The sequence below is a fragment of the Arachis ipaensis genome, chromosome B07, assembly GCF_000816755.2.
Source record: "Arachis ipaensis cultivar K30076 chromosome B07, Araip1.1, whole genome shotgun sequence".
NCBI lineage: Eukaryota > Viridiplantae > Streptophyta > Magnoliopsida > Fabales > Fabaceae > Arachis > Arachis ipaensis.
This window is the reverse complement of record NC_029791.2, coordinates 88471626-88491964: the sequence shown is the minus strand read 5'-3', so window position 1 is coordinate 88491964 and position 20339 is coordinate 88471626. Positions and strand designations below refer to the sequence as shown.

The 20339-nt window shown below is 40.4% G+C and overlaps 1 protein-coding gene and 1 pseudogene across 3 annotated transcripts in view; both read left to right on the top strand.

Moving 5' to 3' along the window:
- Nucleotides 1-3649, top strand: part of LOC107607425 (probable protein phosphatase 2C 25) — a 47268-nt gene extending 43619 nt beyond the window's left edge. Inside the window, exons 1-3 of one of the 3 annotated variants that reach the window (XR_002350114.1) lie at nucleotides 2495-2530; nucleotides 2759-2891; nucleotides 3092-3649. Coding sequence is in view for 1 of the 3 variants with exons in the window: in XM_021106002.1 (XP_020961661.1) it covers nucleotides 2759-2924; nucleotides 3092-3117 (192 nt within the window). In the remaining 2 variants the exon portion in view is untranslated. Of the gene's footprint in view, nucleotides 1-2494; nucleotides 2531-2758 lie in introns of those variants that run through there. The other 2 variants (XM_021106002.1, XR_002350112.1) reach the window with 2 other exon arrangements.
- On the top strand, nucleotides 3903-5216 carry LOC107607426 (annotated as a pseudogene).

Genomic DNA, 20339 nt, shown 5'->3' with positions numbered 1-20339 from the left:
ATTAAAGCTACATGCGTGTTTTGTTTCATTTCAGGTGTAAATTCAGAGTAATTAGTAAATAATTAATTAATAAATTAATTATTATTTAAAAAAATTAAAAAATTAAATTTTATAGTTTAATAAGATAGAACCGATTAATTTGAACTTAAATTGGGGACACAATTCAAGTCTAATTATATAAAATCCTTTCCCATATTACAAGAGAAAAAATTTATTGGTACACTTTTTTTTGTCATACTTTAAAAGCGTGTCTAAAAGCGATTAATGGCCACGTTTTTATGAGAGTGGCAACTAATTTGTGATTTGGCCACATTTTTTTGTCACATTTTTAGAGAGAAACCGGTACGTTTTTACGAGGGTAGCTACTAATTTATGATTTGAGAACGTTTTTTTGTCACGCTTTAAAAGCGTAGTCATAGAGAGAAACCGGCACGTTTTAAAGGCGTGGCAAATTTGTCTTCTAACGGTGACATTTTTAAAGCGTACCAATATGCTGTGTTTAATTAGGTACCCTGCAAAAGCGTACTGTTAGAGTTCACCCCAAAATTTGAATTCCCATCCTTTTTTTCCACACTTAATATTTTTCTTAGTTAACTTTTAACCTAGCTAGAAGTGATAACAGCTCATACACACTTCACTACTATTATTCTCAAATTCAATGTTAACCTGAAGCAAGCTGTCGTCGCACCACCCTTCATCTAACCTCATTTCCAGCAAGCTCACCTTCATGCATGTTCATCTAACCCTCACACCCAACCCTCTCTCTGTCGCACCCAAACCCTAAATCACTTTCTCATTCACCCGCACTATATTCAAGTCTCACACAGCGTGCGTCCACCATTCACAATTCTTCAAGCTCCTGCCGCCCGCAATTAACTGCATCTGAAGCTCCACCATCTTCATTTCACCGCGCCTCGAGCTCCGCAGTGCACAATTCACTGCACCTCGAGCTCCGTTGTCTCCCCGTCTTGAGCATCACCACCTTCGTCTGATCAGCATCGCAGCTGACCTGCCGTCCTCTTCTCTATCCCTCCCTTTCGGCGTGCCTTCGTTGGATTCAGAACTCTCTGTCTCTGTCTCAGTGGTCTCTCCCTCAATCAGCACCGTAAGCACTGGTAAGTCTTTCTTCCCTGATTCTCTACTTCTCTGTATCTCTATTTCTTCTTTATTTTGGATAAATTAATAGAAAGAGAAGGCGTCACTCCTACCTAAAGTTCTTACCCAATGTTATTGCTCCCTGTGTCTTTGTTTCCTTCTTTGTTTAATATTTTAGGTTTTGTTTGTTGGCCTCCCCTTGCCTTGTTCTAATAATTATTATTTAGTTATTTAAATCCATCTTTTAATTTTGCAGAATCTAACCCAAGAGCACTATACAAATGACAAAGCCTTAGAGCTTGAAATTGTTGTTCTTGCACTTGTAGATTTGCAGCTCAACACCAAAGCCAGTTCCCTGAATGCTATACGTGAAAAGTACAAACAACATAAGGTAAAAATTTAGTGTTTACTATCTTCACTAATAAAAGTAATATCCTAAATTAGTTTTCAAAGGAATAATTTATCGGATATTTTAATTTTTGATAAATTTTAATTATTAAATTAGTCTTTGAATTTCTCCAGGTTATATTGCTTATTACTACCTGAATGGAACTGTCCAACAAAATATTAAAATTAAACATTGAGGCTAATTTTTGTAATTCGAGTTTACCATTTCTGGCCTTTATTGCAGCATCAACACTACAAGAAAAAAGGCCTATCGGTACACTTTCTTCTAGCCACGCTTTTAAAGCGTCCGGAAAAGTGGTCTATGGCCACACTTCTACGAGGGTGGCCACTGATTTGTGATTTGGCCACGCTTTTTTTGCCACGCTTGAAAAGCGTGGCCACAGAGGGAAATCGGCACATTTTACGAGGGTGCCCACTTACTTGAAATTTGGCCACGCTTTTTTACTGCCACGTTTGAAAAGCGTGGCGATAGAGGGAAATCGGCACGCTTTTACAGTGGGTGGCCACTGATTAAAAATTTGGCCACCCATTTTTTTGCCACGCTTAAAGAGTGTGGCCATAGAGTGAAACTGGCACGCTTGAAAAGCGTGGCTAGTTTGTGTTTCAATGGTCACCTTTTTGAAATGTGCCTATATTCTGTTTATTTTGGCACCCTACAAAAAAACGTACCGATAGAGTTTCCTCCCCCAAAATTTAGTTTCTCACCCAATTTTTTTCTACGCTTAACTTTTTTTTCTTAGTTTTCAATTTTAACCCTCTCTCTGTCGAACCCTTTCTCAACCCTCGTTCATCTTCATCGAACCCAGCCATCATCGCCTTCATCGTCATTTGTGTAAGCCAATGACCGTCGCACCCATGCCGTTCGTCTAACCCTCGCACCCGACCCTCTCTCTGTGGAACTCTATTACTGTTTCTCAACCCTTGCCCATCAACGCAACCCTCGTTGGCCTTTGGCATTCTGCCCACACCCTCTGCTGCGGTGCTGCGTGATGTTGTGGATGATAACCTACGCGGACAACAAAAACTGGTAACAAAATTTTATTTTTTCTTTTTAATTTGTTTCTGGAATGTTTAATTTATTTGAACATAGATGAATTATTCTAATTTTGTGGATGGGTTTGGTCAATAATTTAGGGTTTTTATTTGTTAATAGGATTCATGAATTATAGGGAAGGACCATAATGAATGTAACCCTAGGTGGAATGGATTTGGAGAAAACTAATTAGCAAAATTTGTTTGGATATGATGAATGCAGGCATTTTTTGGAATTTTCGATGGGCACGGTGGTGCAAAGGCTGCCAAATTTGTGGCAAATAACTTAGAAAAGAATGTGTTAGATGAAGTGATTCTTACCGAAGAAGATAGCATTGAGGAGGCTGTGAAGCATGGTTATGTCAAGACTGATTCTGCTTTCTTGAAAAGTGATCTGATTATTTGTTTTTGAATTTGATTTTTTGTTTTGATTTTCGTGGTTCTTCATTTTTTCCTGATTTTTCTATTCTAAATTGTTTTTTGTTCTATTATGATATTTGGATTTAGGTTTTTTCTCTCTCTAAACTTCTGGATATTTGGTTTTGTTCTGCTGCAGCTGTGGTAGTGCTCCGCTGCTGCTAGGTAGTGCTGAACTGCTAGTGCTTTGCCTGTCCTGTAGTGGCACTGCTCCTCCTATTCTTCCCCTGCTCCTTTCTTCTCAGCGCTGCTCATCTTCTTCTCAAATCTTCTATAATTTATTGATATCTTCTAGGCATGCTTTTGTGATAATGTATTGACTTGTATATTTAACCTCTCAAACCATAAGTTTCAATAATTTTAAAATAGAAGAAAATCTTAGCTATATATGTAAACTGAAATAAAATAATAAGGACCAGGTGAACTAAAAAATTACATGTATATATTCAGGTATGATTTGAGTTGGACTATTGTAATATCTATCAGGATCGGCCACAAGCATGACCAGTTTTTAAAATCTCTGTCCAAATATGGCCAGGAGAGAACTCAGGAAACTGAAGATGGTAAGTTTCTCTAAATATGTTCTTATGTTGTACATGAAACATGTGATAGATGCAAAATAAAGCTTGTAGTGAACAACAGAAAGGAATATCAAATTCCTATGGGCATGATCTAAATGTCAAGCATCATTTCTGTACTCCCTGATCTTTTAGTTCCTCTTATTGGTGGTTTTTTGAATGGATAAAAATGAAATAGTTAAGCTTCTTATCTTTTTTCCCCTACTCTAGGAGTTTGTTTTAAACATGTCATAAATGTAGAATCATGTAATATTTGCTAAGGTGAAACTTTCAGCACTTTTGACATGACTACTTTGAGCATTGACTTCTCAACTATTATGTAGAACTCTATTCTGTTTGAAACAAACAATTTATTATTAAGTGATCAGTAAGATGCTGGAACCAGTTCAATTTTGTGTTGGCACTTCGTCTCTAGTAGTACCAGGGCCAGGTGCACTGATTTTAGACATCTTAGTTAGTAGTTGAGCTAATTTTTGTATGTGAAGTGTCTAACATCTTACTTAAATCAATGGAATATGTTTTTGTTATATTTTCTCTAATGCAGCTAGATATAGAAGTCAGGGTGAAGTACAGGTTAATAATGCTCGGCCTAACATACTTCAGATGCAGCCCTTACCATATAACATTAGAAAAGGAGAACTTCTGTTATTTGAAATCATGAATTCCTTCTTGTTCTCTGTCTTTTCCTTTAAAGATGTATTGTTTCATCTTTATTACATAATTCTAACAAGAAAGCACATTCTTTTTTATGGGTTGAGTTTTTGGAATGGAGTTTTGATTCTTTTGTGTTCCTATTAAAAAAAGATCTTAAAGTACTTGTTTCTTTCTAACTCCCTTAATGTTTTGTGGCCATTGTTATTGAACAGATTGCAATCTGAACTGATGGCGCTAATGGTAAGAAGCTTATATTCCCACTACATATATATGATCTTTTTCTTGTATTTGGAAAAAGATTACTGATTATTGAAGCTTTGTGTTCATGGGAATTTCAGATAAGCAGAGATTCAGGTATATTTGCTTTTCCTGAGGACGACAACATATTCTGCTGGAAAGGGACAATAACAGGAAGTAAAGACCTGTGTTTGAAGGAACTGACTACAAGTTGTCACTTTCGTTTCCCAATGATTACTCTTTTAAGGCTCCAAAGGTCAAATTTGAAAGCACCTGCTTCCTTCCAAATGTAGATGTTCATGGTAATATATGCTTGGACATTCTTCAGGTAGTAATTATGTGAAGATTCCTGTCCTTTCTTATTTGATCAACACAAAATACAAATCTTGGGTATGACAGAACAATTCTTTGTGTCCTCAGCCAACATCTGTGTCTTAACTAGTTTAGATTGTGTGCAGAAGATGTGTGTACAAACACAATATTGAATATATTTCTTGTTGGAACAACATTAACATTTACTTTCTTGTAAAGGGCATTTTTTGAAGCGGGAAGATTGTTCTTATATTCTGGACTGGATAGGGGAGACCCAAAGGTGAAGTAAATGGAGCTTCTCCTTCGGGATTCATCATCAATTAGCCCCAAATTGGATAGTTTTAGTGATCTCCTAAGTTCTAATGATAAGCTTATTTTGTCCTAATTCAATTATCAGTTGTTAAAGAATTGTAATTTTTTAATTATAATTATAGCATGTAAATAATTCATGTAAATTAATAAAAAATCAATCTTTTTATACCTTCTAATTTTCTCCTTTTTTTTAATTTGACAAAGGAATAGGCCACGCTTTAAAATTGTGGCAAAAGGTTTTATTTGGTGAGCCAAAAGCGTGGCTGTATATGCTCTATTGGCACGCTTTTGAAGCGTAGCCAAAACCAACCTAATTGGTACACTTCAAAAGCGTGGTGATATTGATGCACGGAAACTTGTCTCTTAACAAATCTCCCTCGGCAAGTATACCGAATTATCGTCAAGTAATAACTCACAAAAGAGTGAGGTCGAATCCCACAGGGATTGATTGGTCAAGCAACTTTAATTGGAGGAATGTTCTTGCTGAGCTAAGCAGAATTTGGTATGAGAGTTGCAGGAAATTAAATGGCGAGAAAGTAAATAGCAGAAAATGTAAATGCTGGGAATAAAGAGCTGAAAATAAATGACGGAAAGTAAATTGTAGAATCTTAAATGGGAATAGGGAAGATGATCATAAAAGTAATTGGCAGAAATTAAAGAGAATGGGTAAGATCAGAAATGGGGAGTTCATTGGGCTTAGGAGATGTTGCATCCTTCGGATCAAGTTCATTTTCATTTCTTCCTCAATCAATGCATTTATTGATCTCCTTGGCAATCTTAAGTGAATGAATTCCAATTCCTTGGTAATTCAATCTCTCAAATCTTGATCAATAGCCAATTCCTTGGTCCAATTGCTCATGAGAAGAGATGAGGTATGGTCACTGTTTATACCACATGTATTTCCAAATCAAAGTGTGGTAGGATTATATGTCACTATATCCATCCAAACCCCAATTTGGTCCAACATGAGAAAGCATTTCTAGCATGATCTCTTCATTCTTCTTCCAAGGTTCCGAAGAGATCCAAGTATGAATAGCTTCTTTTCCAAGATAACTACTCAATTAGATGAAGATTGAAAGCTTTCTAGTAAAATCAAGAGAAAAGAAAGAAGAAGAATAATGAAAACTATTATTGATCCATCAAATTACAACAGAGCTCCCTAACCCAATGAAAGGGGTTTAGTTGTTCATAGCTCTGGAAATGGGAAATAAAGATGGAGAATGCATTCTGAAAATGTTAAACTAGAAGTTACAGAGGAAGTAAAAATACAGAGAGTAATTCTAATAGTGCCAAAAAGCTCTCTTCTAGTTCAAAGTTCTCCCTATTTATACTATTCTTCTGATCTTCTAGTTGCTTCTTCAAGTCTTGGATATGGGCCTTTGGATCTTGAGTTGAAGTAGTTATCATCTTCAGTGGGCTTAGCTTTACTTGCAGAGAGAGAGAGTGTGAAGTAGGCATGGACTTTAGCTTAGGACATTAGTGGCGTTAACGTTAAGTGAAAGTGTGGGTTCGAGAACGTTAGTGACAATCACCTTTTTCACTAACGTTCCTAACCCAAGAATGGTCCACGTTAACTTCAACGTTAGTGGCACCAACGTGACCACTAACGTTGCCTCTTGGTCCTTCGCACACGTTATTGGGGTTTACCTTTTTCAATAACGTTGAGAGTCCCCTCTTTCTCACGTTAGAGTTCACGTTAGTATAACTAACGTGGCTCTTAACGTGAGCACACTTTAGCCTCGAGAGCGTTAGTGACACTTACCTTTGTCACTAACGCTCCAAAACGCCCCTTTTCTACATTAGAGTTCACGTTAATTGCGTTAACGTGGTATTGGTAGCCATCCCCAACGCTAGTGACAAAGGTGAGTGTCACTAACGTTGGCTCATCATTCTCTCCTTCACGTTAGCTTCCACGTTAACTGAGTTAACATGGCAACTAACGTGGCTCAAAGTGGCTCAAAGTGGCTTAGTCCAACATTAGTGACAAAGGTGAGTGTCACTAACGTTGGCCATTCCTTGCTTCCCCACGTTAGAGTCCAATGCATGAAACTATCCTAAAACCATAAAGAAAAGGTTAGTAAAACTGGCCAAAATGCACTGGCATCAGATATGTACATTTTTCGGTACGCTTCTCAAGCGTAGCTATAGGTTAATACCTATGGCCATGCTATTTAAGCATGGCAAGAGATGAAAGCGTGCCAAAAAAACGTGCCGATAGGTCCAAAAAAACGTTACGATAGAGCAACCGGCACGCTGGCAGATATGACCCTTTCAAAAACGTGCCGATAGCTCAAAAAGCATTGCGAAAAGATATCGGCACACTTTTTGGCACTTTTCGGCATGCTTTAAAAGCATGGCAGAAAGCTTATTTTATTGTAGTGCAAGAGCCATCAAGAAAAGCAAAAGCAGGAACTAAGGCTGTACAAGTGATCACATTTCTGTCATCTAATTGTCAATGGAATTGAAAAGCTTCTATAAACAAAATTGGGTAAGCAAATCAAGGCAAAAGGAAAAAAGGATTGAAGGAAAAAGAACCAGGAGCATGTTGGACTTGATAGAAATTTCATATTATTAAGCTGCCTCAATCATATGATTACTATTTTTACTATCTTATGTTTTTTATTTTCTTTTTTGTGACATTTATATTCAGTAAGGTTCATTATATTCCATGATTGTCACAAACTTGCAAAAGAAAAAGACCCCAACCCTCTCTGTATGGATGCTACCTATGTTTCTGTGTGTGTAGTTTGTGAAGTGCATCATTTATGTGTGTGAATTTGTGTGATGAAATAACAATAAGTTGTACCTTACATAATCTTTGATTTGCATTTCCTTTTAACCAATAAGTGTCGTTGTTTAGTTAAAACTTAAAAGTATTTTCCTATGGTATTTTCCTTGCTTTGGTGTTAGGCAAAAGCTGACAGCAATTTTTTTAAGAAAAAAGGTATGTTAATTTTAGGGTTAATAGTTAAAAACTTAAACCAATCCTTGAAAGATTAAGCGTGTCTCAATTTAGTCTTTAATAGACCAAATATATCAAATTGTTATTTTCGGGAAAATACATTTACAAATCAGATTGAGGACTGTAAAGAGCTCTGTGGCTAATTTGGTTTGTTGATGTTGTGATACAATGTAACACCCTACCACACAGAGTCTTATGCTTAAGTCATAAAATAGAGGTGGGGAGCTATTACAACCTCAAAAATAAAATTTAGTACGTATAGTATTGCAAAAATATTTATAACTAGGAGCCTTTGAAGAAAATGGGTAAATCAAAACCGTTGAGTCAAAAAGCGCAACACTCTGATCGATAACGTAAACGAACTATTAGAGATTAAGCTAAAGTGAAGGGATATACAAAAAAGTGCCAAAATACATATATCAAGATTCGGGACTCGGCTTGCGAAGATAACCGGTTCGAGCATATAGTATACATACATATATAATAAGGAAATCCCAAAAGACAACCCAAAAGACGATATACAAATCCTGTTTCTCCAAAATAACCTCTAAGAGGAGGTGATACAAAATACATATACAGTGGAGAACATAGTATCTAGATAGGCATGTAATAACCAAAATAAAATCCCAAGATACAAGGATCTCCGCCAAAAGAAGGTCTCCAACATGTCTCAGTGAGGAACCTCACGTCCTGCATCTGAAAACCACAAAAATCCGCATGGGTGAGAACCGGAGGTTCTCAGCATGGTAACAATGCCCAAATATCTAACATGTAATGTCCTGGGAAAGCCAAAGGCAATCCTAGAACTTCCAAATTATAATCAAAGTGTATAAACAGAACTAAACCATGATAAAAGTAAATAGGCGACTAACTTAATGATCCTCGGTCTAACTATATATATATATATATATCCTCTTTCCAAATCCTACAAACCTCCCAACCGCCAACAGTGAAATAAATGTAAGAATAACTATATCAAGTAAGGAAATGTACAAGTAGGAAGCAGATAGAACAATTAAGCAAGTAGCATGTAATGATACAGTCAATTAGGTAATTCAGACAAATCACATATAATGCATATGATGCATGCCTGTCCTAGTGGCTGATGAGTCTCATCTATTGGTTCTAAAGCCAGCCCGACAAGTCCTGGTAGCTAACCATTGGACTGTCCCTCTGTCGCACATCCCCAACTCGAGTTATCCACAAACATAATCATAATTTATATCCAACACAATCACTGGTGTATATTCACGGGGGTGAGCTCATCCGGAACTTTCACAGTATCCGGCCATACTTGCGACATAGGATCAGCAGAGTATCGAGTCTCCACCTAGAGCAGGTGGTGGCTAGCCACTGCTTTTACCCAGGGAAACTCGTATCTCAGATAGATGAAGTGTAACAGTCATAATAATCATCAATTCAGCATATATGCAATAATCACAGCCATACATTAGTATACATCTCAGCCATTCCAGCCTACCAATCATAATTCCATACTCAGCCCTTTCGGCTCAAAATATATTCAGCACTCCACCATCCTTCCCAACCGCTTACATCATCATTATACATCATACTCATCATTACATCCCTTTTCTTCCCCCACAAGTTACCCCTTTCCTAGCCTTCTCTCAAACACTAGGCATTTAACATCAAATTAAGACTTAAGGGATAAAATTGGGGGTTTATAACTGTGAAATAACATTCCGGAAGGTTACGAGCTTGTTGGGAATGTGAAGAGCTTGAAAACAAAGTTTTAGAAAAGAATTGGGTTGCGTACGGATGCACAGGGGTGTGCGTGCGCATGCCCAGAAATATTTTTTAGACGTGTGTGACGCACAGGTCCGTGCGCACGCATAGAAAAAAAAATTTTTAGGGTGGAGGGGCGTGCACAATGCATGCTAGCACTGCCACCAGTGTGTCATTCCCAACGCGTGCGTGCGCACAGGTTTGTGCGTACGCACAACTCACAATCTTCGTTGGTTTCGCGTGCGCACAGGGCGTGCTGGCGCTGCCACCAGTAGCCCTGTCTTTGCGTGTGCGTGCACACAGGAACCAAATTCTCGCCGAGTGTGCGTCTGTACAGGTCTGTGCATCCGCACACATACTAGAAATAAAAAATTCTGCAGAAGTTGCAGAATTCAAATTTTTTGGCCCGAACTTCCCACAATCATATCTCCTTCCACAAAATTCAGATTTCAACCAAATTTAAACCATTTTGAAGCTTATGAAATTGCCTTTTATTTGATATAAAAGTCATTAAGTTTCAAAAACAATAACTTAAGATATGATTTGTGGAAGTTCATCAAATTTTCATTTTTACCATAACTCATAAACTCCCTATCAAAACATACACTTACCAACTCATTCAAAAACCAGCCAAACTCAATGTTTCAATACCAAATGCTTACATCCGCTCATTCAATCATCAACCCACCAAATCCGCCATATTTAACCAAATTTTGAGGTGACAATTCCCACATCAAAATCAACAATTCACACCTCAATCTCCAACAATATCCAATCCACCAATCACCATATATATATATATATATATATATACATCCACACATAACAAATTCACGTTTCAACTAATGCTCCTCAACAAGAGCCTCAATGCTATCACCAACTCTACATATCGAACCATATCACACCTAATTTTCACAAATGGTACCAACATTTATCATCATTCCGCAATTTACTATATTCACATACAACAACAAGATTTATATCAAACCATTCACATCATTAATGATTCATCTCCTATCATAGGGTCTCTAGCCTACGTTTTCACACCACATTAAATTTTAGATACAGAAAATCGAAACCATACCTTGGTCGATTCCCGTTCCACCCGGAACACTCTCCAATCAACTTCCAAGGTTTCCAAAGCCTCACGAACAGATTTCCAAGCTTGGGATTCCATACCAAAGCTTTCCAAAACCACCAATCAAGCTCCAAAACACATATATACAAAGCCTAAGCCACAATATCATATAAAAACACAATAACTCAATCACTAAATCACAATATCTCAAGTCTCTAGCTTAGGGTTGAGATACTTACCTTACCCAAAGACCAAGTGTTCATACCCTGGGTCGAGCTGTTCGACCTGGGATGTTTAGCGACATGGCGACCGACCTCTTCAGGTCCGACTATCCGATCTCTTCTTAAAGAGATCGGCCAAATCAACAGGAAAGCCCAATAAAGGGCCCGAATAGAGGAACACGACCCAAATCCAAAGGCAGTCCAAGCCTATAGAGATAAAGGCGGTTTTCTCGAAGATAAGATGACTTCACTCAAAATAAGATAAGATAAGACCTGATAACTAACTTATCTTATCGAAAAGATCAGCCCACACCACTATAAATATACTTGAGCACCCAGGTATAACTCATACTCTGATTCTACATAAAACCTGCTTAATACCCGTGCTAACTTAAGCATCAGAGTCTCTTGCAAGTACCCCCCACCCTCCGGTGACCAAGGATCAGAAGTGTAGCCAATCCAACAAGTCGGACATAACAGCTCCGGCCGCCACCAACCAGCCGGACACGTCATCTCCGACCAGAACAGAAGATCTCGACCGAGATTGACCTATAGTTTCAGGTAACCCTCGAAACATTGGCGCCGTTGCCGGGGAACCTGGAAGTCATCCCATCACCATGGCAGACGGCCATGACAACGACCACGATTCAGACCTAGAAAACAGAACGCCGCACAAGAATGTGGACACTACATTGAAGGATGCTCCGGAATCCAACGGAGACAAAAACTCATCAAAACCGGGAGCAATAGAAGCGCTTCAAGATCGCTTAAAGCAACTTGAGAAAGAAACCCAACAGCAACGAGAGATCAGAAAGGATCTGCAAAGAGAGGTACGGCGACATCGAGAATTGGAAGAAAAACTACAGCAATTAGAAGCCGATCTCAAATCAAAAGCTCCTTGGACCGCTCCTGAGGAAAGTTCACGCAAAGAACAAGATCCATTCACCAGGGAAATCATGAAAACCAAAATACCAAAAGACTTCATGCTCCCGGATATGATTTTGTATGATGGCACCACAGATCCCTACCATCATCTTAGCAATTTCAGAAGCAGAATGTACCTCACCGATGCTTCAGATGCCGTTCACTGCAAAGCTTTTCCAACAACTCTCACGAAGACAGCAATCAGATGGTTCGACAACCTACCTCTAAAGTCCATCTCAAACTTTGACAACCTGGCCAAAAAGTTCCTGGCCAGATTCTCCATCCAGAAAGATAAGGCCAAACACGCCCCCAGCTTACTAGGGATCAAGCAAGGAGAACGGGAGAGCCTCCACAACTACATGGAGAGATTCAACAAAACATGCATGGACATACAAAGCTTACCAACAGAGGCCTCCATCATGGGACTCATCAATGGCCTATGAGAGGGACTTTTTACCCAATCTATATCAAAGAAGTACCCCACATCCTTAGACGAAGTACGAGAGCGAGCAGAAAAATACATCAACATGGAAGAGAATGCTCGGTTGGGAGAAACCTCAAAATCTGGGGCCTTCTACTGAGACAAAGACAAGGAATTCAAAAAGAAAGAAGATTGACAAGGGGAGAAAATAAAAAAATACCATAACTACACTCCTCTCAGAGTATCCTTGGTCGATGTATACAAAGAGGTCTGCCATACGGAGAAAATTCCCCCAGCACGGCCACTCAAAGGCAAAAGAGGAGGAGGAAAACGGAAGGAATATTGTGAATACCACCGAGTTCGAGGGAACTCCACCAACAAGTGCTTCGACTTAAAGAATATCATAGAAAAATTGGTGAGAGAAGGAAGATTAGATCACTTTCTGGCTACCCGAGATGATGACCAAAGAAAGAGACGAAGGGACGAAGATGACGGACGAGCTGAGCGATCACCTCGGACACCAGAAAGACACGTCCACATGATACACGGGGGATTCGCAGGAGGCGGGATCTCTAAATCATCCCGAAAAAGATATCTCAAAGAAGTATATCATGTCGAGGGAAAGGAGGAAGCACCCAACATCCCTGCGATAACATTCACTAAAGAGGACACATCCGGCATCATCTCAGGATACGACGACCCCATGGTCATCACTATCATACTGGCAAACGCCAACCTACACCGCACATTAGTAGACCAAGGGAGTTCTGCCGACATCTTATTCAAAACAGCCTTCGACAAACTCGACTTAGATGAAAAGGAGCTTAGAGCATACCCGAATAGTCTGTTCGGACTAGGAGATACCCCGGTACAACCACTGGGATACGTATCACTACATACAACCTTCGAAAAAGGGAACCAATCCAGGACCCTCAAAATAGACTACATTGTGGTCGACGTAAGTTCAGCCTACAATGCCCTAATAGGTCGGACAACACTTAATCAACTCGGCGCAATAGTCTCAACTCCACACCTATGCATGAAATTCCCAACTACAGAAGGCATAGCCATGGTAAAAGCAGATCAAAAGATGGCACGCCACTGTTATAACGAAAGTCTAAACCTCAGAGACAGAGGAGAAGAGTTTCATACAATTGAGCTTGGCGAAATTCAGCAACGAGGAACTCCGTCCGCAGCCGGAAGGCGAGATAGAGAAGGTTCAAATCAGAGATACCTCGAACAAACAACTAATATCGGAACGATCCTAAGAGGAGACTCAAAAGAATTACTGATACAATTCTTACGCGATAATGTCGATCTCTTCGCATCGAAAGCTGCAGATATGCCAGGTATAGACCCCAAGCTAATGTGCCACAAGTTGGCGGTCTATCCGGGATCTCGGCCGGTGCAACAGAAACGAAGAAAACTTGGGCCAGAGCGATCCAAAGCGGTGGAAGAGCAAGTACAGGCACTACTGGAGGCATGATTCATAAGAGAAGTCAAGTATCCATTATAGCTAGCCAACATCGTCTTGGTGAAAAAATCAAATGGGAAGTGGCGAATGTGTACCGATTACACCGATCTCAACAAAGCCTGCCCAAAAGATCCTTACCCACTCCCAAGTATCGACGAGTCTTCTCAGACCACATTGGAAAGATCATGGAAGTCTATGTGGATGACATGTTGATACAGACACAAAGCGAAGATACATTATTGTCCGACCTGGCTCAAGTGTTCGACACCATAAGGAAGCACGACATGCGACTTAATCCGGCAAAATGCAGCTTTACGGTAGAAGCAGGCAAATTCCTAGGTTTCATGCTCACACAAAGAGAAATTGAAGCAAACCCGATAAATGCCAAGCCATACTCAACATGAAGAGCCCGACCTATGTCAAAGAAGTGCAGCAACTCAACGGGAGATTGGCCGCCCTATCCAGATTCTTAGCAGGGGCAGCGATATGATCTCTCCCCTTCTATGCTACTTTAAGGAAGGGAAAACAGTTTGAATGGATGACAGAATGCGAACAAGCCTTCCAAGACTTCAAGGAGTTCTTAGGACGACCGCCTATCTTATCTCGACCACGAGAAGGAGAACCACTCGTACTATATCTCGCAGTAGGAAGCTGGGCAATAGTCTCAGCACTAGTCAGAGAAGACAAAAGTGGGCAACAACCCGTCTACTTCATTAGCAAAGCACTACAAGGATCCGAGCTGAACTACCAGAAAATAGAAAAGTTTGCCTATACTCTCATTCTAACATCTCGACGACTTCGTCCATACTTCCAGGCCCACAACATTAAGGTTCGAACCAACCAGTCCATAAAAGGAATATTGCAGAAAACAGATTTAGCAGGCAGAATTTTACAATGGGCAGTTGAGTTATCAGAATTCGACGGCTATTAAATCACAGTACCTAGCCGATTTTATCGCAGAATTCACAGATGCCTTGGAGACCCCCACAGAATGGAATCTCTACGTGGACGGTTCTTCAAATAAGACTGGAAGCGGCACAGGCGTGATAATAGAAAGCAACCAAGGAACCTAAGTTGAGGTCTCCCTCAAGTTAGGATTCCCGGCCTCAAACAACCAGGCGGAATACGAAGCGTTATTAGCCGGTTTGAAGCTGGCTACAGAGGTTGGAGCTAAAAAACTCAATATTTATAGCGATTCACAAGTAGTCACCTCACAGATAACAGGGAGCTATCAAGCCAAAGATTCCACCATGAAAAAGTATTTGGATAAAACCAAGGAACAACTCAGACAACTCGGGGAATATAAAATCTACCACATACCCCGCGAGCAAAATGCCCGAGCTGACGCACTCTCAAAACTAGCCAGCACCAAACCAGGGGGCAACAATAGAAGCCTCATCCAGGAAATGCTACAGAACCCGTCAATATTGGAAGCAAAAAAAATCCTAGCCATCACAAGTCAGGACCAAGGATGGATGACCCCCATAATTAACTACCTCAAAGCAGAGACGCTCCCCACGGAGGAAAAAGAGGCGAAAAGATTAAAAAGGGAGGCACAGTACTACACTATTATAAACAACATCCTGTACAGAAGAGGGATCTCAATACCACTACTTAAATGCGTGCCAACCAACAACACAAAGGAAGTGTTAGAAGAAGTGCCAACCAACCAACCCTACAAAAGGAAGCTATAGAATTTGTAAAGACATGTCCACCATGTCAAAAACATGCCAACTTCCACATTGCCCCGCCAGAAGAGCTCATCAGTGTAACCTCGCCCTGGCCATTTGCAAAATGGGGACTTGATCTTCTCGGACCCTTTTCCCAGGAATCAGGACAAGTAAAATTCCTCATAGTCGGAGTAGACTATTTTACAAAATGGATTGAGGCAGAGCCCCTAGCCAGCACCACCGCTCAAAGAAATCAGAAATTCCTATACAGGAACATTGTCACGAGGTTCGGGGTTCCATACTCCATAACCACAGACAATGGCACTCAATTCACAGACGCAGGCTTCAGGAGACTAGTAGCCGACTTGAATATAAAGCACCAGTTCACCTCCGTCGAACACCCTCAAGCCAATGGACAGGCCGAAGCTGCCAACAAAGTCATATTGGCAGGGCTAAAATGGAGACTACAAGATGCAAAGGGAGCTTGGGCCGAAGAACTTCCGCAAGTCCTATGGGCATATCGAACGACGCCACACTCCATGACAAATGAATCACCCTTTTGACTAGCATACGGAGTGGAGGCAATGATCCCAGTAGAGATCAAGGAAGGGTCACCCAGAGTAGTCCACTACAATGAAAAGGCCAACTTTCAACTTCAGAAGGAAGAACTCGACCTACTACCTGAAATTCAGGAAAGAGCTCGGATCAGGGAAGAAGCACTAAAACGTCGAATGGCTTCCAGATATAATCAAAAGGTAGAGCCAAGAAGTTTTACGGAGAACGACCTCATCCTAATCCGAAATGATATTGGAACAACTCGACCAGGAGAAGGAAAGTTGGCAGCAAACTGGAAAGGACCCTACCGAGTTGTAAAAGTACTCGGAAAGGGCTACTACAGACTGTCCGAACTCGATGGACGAGAGCTCCCCAGATCATGGCACGCCTGCAACCTAAGAAGGTACTACAGCTAGAAAAGTAAAAGATCTCACCATTGGATGCACTCTTTTTCCTGAAAAGGTTTTTTAATGAGGCACCAAGTTGAGATTCAAACACTATTCGACATAAAGGGATGAAAAATTCCCACATGTACATATTTGCACTTTCCTTTGAATAAATATATATTTTAGATATTCTACAAGATTTCAAGACACATTAATCTGAAGTATTCATCGTCCGATTATAAAGTAACAGATCGGCAGAAAGTGAAAAAAATAATTTCACTGCACAATCACGATAAAGATAACCGTCTGATAAAGGTGAAAATGCGATTCACCCAAAGGACGATCTAGAGATGACAACCACTTTCTACAAATCAGCAAAGATGAACACAGAATAATGTAAGAAGTTATCGAAAGTGATCTAAAAAAGAACCTGACGAGGTCTTACGGATTGCTAAAATAATAACTTAAAGACTAGCCAACATTAAGAAGTCGGACTAAGTCAACCCAAGTTATAAGTAAACCCTGGAAAGAGGTCTGGCCAACCCTATTAAAGAGGATTATTTTAACTTAGAAGGGCCCGACATAACAAAGTCATCCCAAAACTAAAAAGTTATACAAGTAGTCCCTGAAAGAGTCTTGACACAGGTCCAAAAAAGAGGACTACAAAAATAACTTAAAGGAGACCGATATAACGAAGTCGGACTCCTACTACTAAAAAGTTATACAAGTAGTCCCTGAAAGAGACCTAACACAGGTCCAAAAAAAAGGACTACAAAAATAACTTAAAGGAGACCGATATAACGAAGTCGGACTCCTACTACTAAAAAGTTATTTGCAAAAATAACTTAAAGGAGACCGATATAACGAAGTCGGACTCCTACTGCTAAAAAGTTATTTGCAAAAATAACTTAAAGGAGACCAATATAACGAAGTCAGACTCCTACTACTAAAAAGTTATTTACAAAAATAACTCAGAAGAGACCGACATAACGAAATCGGACTCCTACTACTAAGAAGTTATAAAAGTAATCCCTAAAAGAGACCCGATGAAGGTCCAAAAAAGAGGACTACAAAAATAACTTAAAGGAGACCGACATGACGAAGTCGGACTCTTACTACTAAAAAGTTACAAATAATAAAGCAAATCCGAAGAGGACGAGCAGCAGGGTTCCAACATTCTCAGAAAACAAAAAAGATACCAAGTTAAGTGCAAAAGCATGATATAATCTACAAAGTTATGAAGCTTCAGAGGCCACCAAAATCTACCTCAAAAGCTGGAAAGTTACTTTTGTTGGTCAAAACAAAAAGTTGTTAGGCAAGCAACGAGAAAGTACCAGCAGTTAACAAAACATAAAGAATTTAAAAAGCCCACAAGCCGGGCCAACTACGTAAATATCCATAATAAAAGGGCTAAGGGTTAGAAGACTTTCTAGCAGCATCAGTCTGAGGAGACGGATGACGAGTCTGGAGAGGAATAGCATCCACGGTACCGTCATCCCGGTTTAAGATCTGGCAGTCAGGATCAGATGCGGGAGGGCCGACCTCGGCAGGAACAGTAGGAGTTGACACCTTGGCAGAGGACACAGGGGGAGGTTCAACATCATCATCATCCTCATCATCAGGGACAATCTTGCCATCCCTGACAACGTTGTCTAGGCTAAAGAGGGTTAGGTCGGCCTCGGGAGCAATAACCCGAACTTGTTCCTTCAGGTTCTCATAGGCAGCAGTTACACTACCAACGAGATGACCTTGGAGCTCGGAGTAGTCAGTTCGGGCACTCTCCAACTCCTCCTCCAGGCGCAACACCTCCCGGTAAGATGTCACATAACTATCCTTATGCCTCATAGCCGTGTCCTCGGCCAGCCTCACAGAAGCCGCCAGAGAGATGGAACTCGCCTTCTTATTCTCCAAATCTTTTTCCAACTTGGCCACCTTCACTTCAAGCTCCTCCTTCAAGCCTTTCATCCAATCAAACTCTTGTTTAGCCTCCTCCATAAAAGCTTTAGTGGCATGGAGAGGAAGACTTTGAGTAGTTCGATATAGGGCCGCTCCCATGTGTGCCATCTTGACACTACTCCGAGTTATATAATCAAAATGATGAAGAAGCGACACGTCATCCATAGGAAGGACACCATAAGGGCCGATTTGTTGATCTACAAATTCGACTGCATCAAAGTTTAGGAGCATCAAGGTCGAAAGGCTTAATCATTTTTTGCTTTTTACTAGGAGGAGCACCAGAAGCTGCAGCAGAAGACTGGGGAGGCTCCACCGGACGAACCTGAGGAGTGGGGATCACCTTCCTCAGACCGGGAGAACTCGGCACAAGCGGCTTCATTGAAACTTGCGAAGATCCCTCCCCAACCGTCTTGGCCAAGATGTTTCGAGCAGCAGTTTCCTTTTTTTCCTTCTTGTAGGCCTTCATGGAATCATTATTTTTCGATATCTCTGAAAATACAGAATCAACCACAAAAGACAAGTTATAACATCGGAGAAGAAAAGCTCAAAAGCAAGTATAAAAACAAGTCAGACAGTACCCAAAGCAGTTCGAACCAAAGATAGGTCACTCAAGAATCTCTTCGTATCCAGATGGGGAGGTTTACCCCACAAATCTTCAAGAACAACTACAAAAGCCCGCTCAACCTCATTAAGCATCTCCCATGTATAACGTGGCACTCTCACATTCTTTTGCCACTCTAGAGGAAAAGCAGGCTCATCATTTTCATAAAAAAAAAGGGGCGGACCCCCTCAACAGCACAAACTCGAAAGAAATAGTTCTTAAAATCTTTAAACGACTCATCATACATGGCAAAAACTTTATGCCCCTGGGCCGATCTGAAAGAGACCCAGGAAGCTTTCTTTTTGGAGGAACCTCCGGGCTTGACCGAGACGAAAAGATAAAGGAAAAGAGTTTCAAAAGGTGTTATGCCTAACTCTTGGCAAAGCAGTTGAAATATTTTGATAAAACCCCAGGAATTCGGGTGAAGCTGGGACGGAGCAATGTTACATGACCACAACAGTTCGGTTTCAAAAGCAGTAAAAGGAAAAGTAACGTTTAATTGGCTAAGAAAGTATTCATAAGCATAGAAGAAGGGACGCTCCCCCTCGATGGAAGTCGGAAAACAAACTCTCTCATCAGAATCAGGGGCAACAAGCTCATAATCCCCCTCACGAGCACTGTTATCACAAATCCTATGGCGCTTCCTCAGCTCTGCGCAAAATTCAGCATCCACAACAGAAACACACAACAAGACAAGGGAGTCCAGCCAATCGGACATCCCCTCGGGAATTCTGGAAGACATCTCTACAATGTTATTGTGAGAAAAGAAGGCTTCAAACAGCAAGCAAATTCCATCAGAATAAAACACAAAAGTCTTCAAAAACATTGCCTTACAGAAACCATCCCCAAACATCAAGTACACCAAGAAGAAACCATCAAAAATGCAAATTTTTTTGGAATCAGGCAAAGCAACCGTCAAATAAAGCAAGAAACAGATACGGATTCTTCTGGATAAATGGTATCAGAACAGAAACAACAAAGAACATGCAAAGCATTAAAGCAAAAACAAAAAAGGATCATGCAGAAGATAAAGAAAACTCCCAGAAACACACATTTCAACAACAACAGGACACAATGAAAACAGAAAGATCCAAACTTTTCTCTAAAGGAGGATCAAAATTAAAACCTCATCACAAAGACAAAAGCAAAGCACGAAACGGGACTAACCTGGAGGCGAAAGAAGCTTCGAGGAGAAAAATGGAGGTGCAGAAATGGAAGCTGCCCAGAAAACCGACGAGCGATGCCGCAACGCAAGAAAAGCAGAAATATGGGCGAAAGGCAGAGAGCGAGAGAACAAAGG